Below are 5,765 nucleotides of genomic sequence, written 5' to 3' on the forward strand. Positions count from 1 at the left end.
GACGTGAAGAAGGGAGCAAGTTGCACGTGGGGAAAAAAACGCGCCTGATTTAAATGTCACATCTGAACGCTCACATCCTTTTAATTATGTTTGAAATTAAACATTGCTCAACATCATGAAAATTAAACCTTATTTTCAATAAGCAATCCTGAAAAATATTTGGGGGTGCTTAACTTTTTTCTAGGTGTATATAATGTCTCCCTGTAGCCACAAAGGTCGCTGTAGTTTGGGTTCCATATCTAAAAAATGTGGATCAATATAGAAAATCTTATTCTTCTATATAAAATTGGTCATTTTTCAGGCTTAACAGCTCCACTATAAAGCTCACTTTAGGTCTCTTTAAGTTTTGGTTCAAACTTCGCTATCATATTTCGTCGTCAAGTTATTAACGTATAAACAGAAAAAAAACAGAAGATTATAGCTTCCAGCTTAAACATCTGATATCGTGATTATATTTATGAATACATAAAAATTAAGTAATTTTCTTAATAGCTTTTAAAGCTTCTCCTCAGCCTTTCTTTTTTCTTTCCAGAGATTTAGGTATTCGTATACAGCGAAATACAAGTATTTTGACATCCAAAACTAGTAAGTTATATTCCTACGATCATTATATAAAAAGGTGTAAATGCCTAATATTCATTTGCTTTTTAAACATTCTTCGAGAACAAAATGTTAGATGTAATAAGCATATTTTTAAACAGTCAGTGCAATTATTTATTATTAAGTTAAATAATATTGTAACAGGAATAAAGCTGAAACTTAGTTGAATGGACGACAACTGCCTGTTCTAGAAAGCATAAGTATAGAAGAAAACGTTTTGAAAGTCTTTCGCCTTTCGTCTTCAGGCTGAAGGTTTTCGACATGTCGTCCTCTACACTTGTGTTTCTACAATAAGCAGTTGCCGTCCATTCAACTAAGTTTCATTGTGAATACTCTGCCTAAACAATCTATGAAAAGAGTAAAGTTGTCCATAAATATCCTCATGTCAAGTGAGTTGATCTTTAAAAATTAAGCTCTGACTAAGAAGACTCAGAACATCTTTGACAGAAACTAAACCAGACACCAATAACTCTAGGTTATGATCTGCTCGTTCTCAAGTCTAGCTCATATTAAACATCCGGTTTACGTGACGTCGACATTCGTGCCTATATATTTCATTACACTCATTAGATATAACCCTTTATTTTCCTGAAGAAGAATAGCGAACTATTCGAGTTTTGGATCTCGTTTGAAAACCATCAATACTTCAGGCGTTACTATCAATTTTGATCCTGATAAAGTCATTTATAATTACAGCTCCATTTCTCTTACCGAGACGTGTACACTAGCCCTGCATAAGATCTTAATTTCTGCTTTCCCCCGAATAAGCTCTCACATGCTGATGGTTTTGATTTTTTTGAACAAGCTCACAGGTCAATCAATACTTTCCTGTCCACAATTCTCCCAATCTTGAGCCCTCAGTCCTAAAACTCCCAGTCCAATCCACATTCTCCAACGATAACTCCTGCAAATCTACATCTCCTCTCCCCCCCCCCCTCCTACGAACTCGCTGCTTTAAAGAACTTGGAAGTAATTCTGACTAAGGTAGTGGTGTTGTCTTCTTAGATAGAAAATATTACATAAATAAGATCAGCTCTAACTTAGGTAGTGGTGTTGTCTTCTTAGATCGAAAATATTACATAAATAATATCAGCTCTAACTTAGGTAGTGGTTTTGTCTTTATAGATAGAAAATTTTACATAAACAAGATCACCTCTAACTTAGGTAGTGGTTTTGTCTTTATAGGTAGAAAATGTTACATAAATAAGATCAGCTCTAACTTAGGTAGTGGTTTTGTTTTTATAGATAAAAAATATTACATAAACAAGATCACCTCTAACTTAGGTAGTGGTTTTGTCTTTATAGGTAGAAAATATTACATAAATCAGATCAGCTCTAACTTAGGTAGTGTTGTTGTCTTTATAGATAGAAAATATTACATAAACAAGATCAGCTCTAACTTACCTGAGTTCACCTAATTTAGACCATTTGACACTGATGTGCTTAACATTACTCTTTTTAACGAGAAAAAAAAAGGTTCAGTACATCTTTAGAAACCTTAAAAAGTTACACACTGTATCCCAAACAACTTTTGTTCAAAGTTACTCCTGTGGCTCCCCATCCAGGTGTATTATATGACCTTCCTGAAGTACACGATTCAGATCTACCCACTAGACCTATACTTTATTCTGTCCGTCCGCGCACATTCCTAACAGCTGGATAAATTTTTATCCCCGTTACTACAACTCATTAAAATCAACAATTTACTGTCAATTAGTCATTTTACTTCGGTGACGATACCATCTCACTTCATGCCCAGGAAAATTACTTTATGACTAGCTTTAACATAACCTAACATTTTACCAACATTATCGTTAATTCAAGTGTCAAAATCTGCCTTTCCTGAAACAAATGACTTGCAGCCAGTAAATGATTTCAATTCTCAACAATTTAGACAACTTTTTGAACTTTCTAAACACTGACATTTTATTCAATAATTGCCTTTTTGATCAGATAGATGGTGTTTCTATGAGGTCACTCTTCGGCCCGAACTTAGTAAGTACCGTTCTCTGTCATTATGAGCAACCTTAAATCACTTTAATTTGATCACTTGTTTACTTACAAGTGCTTTTAACATTTGTTTTTCTTGTATCTCCCTACATATTATAATTAAATTTCTACATCTTCCGCTTCCGAAAATTGGGTATCCCGGGCATTTTCTTGAAACAATCACCCAAGCTTTTATGAATGGGGAACTCAATCCCATTAGCAATACTAAACATATGAGTATGACTGAACCTAAATGTCTCGTCTATTTATACCTTCCTTAGCAATACTAAACGGATGACTGAACCTAAATGCCTCGTCTATTTATACCTTCCTTAGCAATACTAAACTTATGACTGAATCTAAATGTCTCGTCTATTTATAACTTCCTTAGCAATACTAAACGTATGGCTGAACCTAAATGCCTCGTCTATTTATACCTTCCTTAGCAATACTAAACGGATGACTGTACCTAAATGTCCCGTGCACTTATACCTTCCTTCTTAGGTAAACCGAGCTTAACATTTATTAAAGATAAACTCACTAAACTGTTCTCGTGTTTGGATTATATACTCTATTAGAAGACCATTTATTTCAACGTAATCTCCTACTATTTAATATTTAAAGAAAACTTGATTCCTGAAGTATTTATTTTGTACACATCCTTACTTTCGATTTATATAATAACACAAAAAGGTCAACATCAGCCGGTCAATATATATTTCACACCTACACCATCCAGAATTAAAGGATATAACTACCAAGGGATCGAAAGTTTTAGTAATGATGATAATGATAGATGTAAAACTAATTTGATGGTAAAAGACAATGACTAGGACTGTGATCATGGTAAAGAAGACAACGGTAATGGTAATTAACTTGTTTGTATTTTGGATATAGTCATTATGATAATAACAATAATGACTGATGAAAAAGCAGTGTTGAATTTATTGAAGAACCTGCAGATGATTGATTATAAGGAATGTCATAGTGATAATGCTGGTGGGAAGACTTTGATAAATGTTATTATCACGGTAATGCTAGTAATTAGCTAGATGTGGATCAAAAGAACTGATTCGTTAATCTCCTCGTCCAGTCAAACTTCACCATTGTTACCCAGCGAAGAAGAAGTAGAACTACAGTATGTCTCTTGGGGACCTACTGGCAGTCAACTGGTGAGTATGCTCATTTCAGTAACTGTTAAATGTGTTACATAAGCTGTGCGAGTGTTAAAATATGAAAATATAGAATCAAGATAATTATCTGAATTATTTATCTCAAAATGCTATATAGTTGATCTAGTGTTCTTCACTCTAATTAATTTACAATTAGTTTATAATTTTAAAGAAACAAATGAAGTTATGTAGTGGTTGGGCCCGGGCGTGGCTTAGTTATTACTGTGTCAGTCGATGTATCTGTGAGTTTAAGGTTCGCGTACCATTGTTGCAAAATACTTCTTCGTACTTTGGGACCAGAAGAATGGTTGTCAAATCCCACTATTCGGTAAAACAAGAGTAGTCTAAGAGTTGGCAGTGGGTACTGTTGACTACCTGCTTTCTCTCTGGTCTATCAGTTCAAAATTATGGACAGCTAGTGCAGAGAGCCCTTATGTAGCTTACGCAAATATTCCAAACACATGAACGTTATATAGTTAGAAAATGCCATTAAAATACAAAGACAATATCAAAAATTAAATACACAGCATGGTCACAAGTAAATAGACACAATCTTTTCAGAAAAAAAGGAGATTTTTCAGTCATATTCACATGAATTGATATATTTATAATTTAATTAATATCTAGTAGATCTTCCTTTCGCTTCGTGGAGTTCGTTGATCCTTTGGGGCATCGTGAGAATCATCTCGTCAGTTATAGATTGTGGGATTTTCGCCCACTCTTGCGTCAAAACTTGGAGTAGATCGCTATTCGAAGTTGTTTTTCTTTTTTTCTTTTTGTTTCTTGACTTGCCGGTCGAGTATGGCCCAGAGGTTTTCGATGGGGTTCATGTCAGGAGATTGGCTCGGCCAGGGCAACTTCTGGATACCATTTTCTTCCTGCCACTTTTGGGTGTTTCTAGCAGTGTGACACGGTGCTCCATCTTCCTGGAACAACATTGTGTTCCTGTCCACGAAACCCGAGGAATAAAGTGGTAAGAGTCCTTCCTCCAATATTTCGACGTATTTCGCAAAATTTATGTTGCCAACGCACTCCACTAAGCTCGATTTCCTACCAACCCAAACAGCTCCCCAAACCATCACGCTGAAACCACCATGCTTCACAGTTGGCTGCAATCTGTTGTGCCAAAACTCTTGGTGAGGCATTCTCCAGACCCATATCCTTCCACTGTCCGAAAATTGAGCGAATCTTGATTCGTCTGAGAACAATACGGTCTTCCAAAAGTCCAGAGGCTTGGTCATCATATCACTTGCTCACTTCTTTCGCCTGACTATGTTGGCAGATCTTAATAAGGACTTCCGTCTAGCTGCTCTGCAACGATAACCCAATCCATGGAGAATCCGTTGAACAGATTTCGGGCTCATCCCACCAACTTTGGCCACTTCTGCAGTCGTTAATCTGGGATCCATTTCGATGCTCCTCTTGACAGCCCTTTTTGTCCTCTCCGATGGACCCGGACGCTGCTCAGTTGTTTCCTTGCCGTGTTTCCTGAACTGTACGATGATTCTGTTAACTGTCGAAAGCGGGATTCCCAAATTCTGCGAAATTTGCCGCTGACTTATTCCACCATCTGCTTGACCAACTATCCTTCCTCTAACAAAATCTGACAATTTGAGAAAACCTTGAGTTCTAGGCATGTTGTAGCACAAGATAATTAGTGTGCGGACCATTTTCATTTATATAGTGGTCTGTGAACACAAATTAGTTAGCATAAATCAGTTAAATGACGAAAAATTAGGCGTCTATTTACTTGTGACCACTCAGTGTACACCACAAGTGACTGGCTTCTCATATATTGTTTGTTTTGAATTTCGCGTAAAGCTACACGAAGGCTATCTGCGCTAGCCGTCCCTAATTTAGTAGTGTAAGACCAGAGGGAAGGCAGCTAGTCATCATCACCCACCGCCATCTCTTAGGCTACTCTTTTACCAACGAATAGGGGGATTGGTCGTTACTTTATAACGCCCCCACGGCTGAAAGGGCGATTCAAACCCTCGATCCTCA

The 5,765-nt window shown here is 36.6% G+C and overlaps 1 protein-coding gene across 1 annotated transcript in view; it reads left to right on the forward strand.

Annotated features, from left to right (window-relative positions):
- Positions 1-5,765, forward strand: part of LOC106467249 (dipeptidyl aminopeptidase-like protein 6) — a 60,730-nt gene that overhangs the window by 50,212 nt on the left and 4,753 nt on the right. The window contains exons 6-7 of the mRNA XM_022395386.1: positions 533-585; positions 3,683-3,761. Coding sequence (XP_022251094.1) covers positions 533-585; positions 3,683-3,761 — 132 coding nt within the window. The remainder of the gene's footprint in view (positions 1-532; positions 586-3,682; positions 3,762-5,765) is intronic.

This window comes from Limulus polyphemus, unplaced genomic scaffold (assembly GCF_000517525.1).
Source record: "Limulus polyphemus unplaced genomic scaffold, Limulus_polyphemus-2.1.2 Scaffold2544, whole genome shotgun sequence".
NCBI lineage: Eukaryota > Metazoa > Arthropoda > Merostomata > Xiphosura > Limulidae > Limulus > Limulus polyphemus.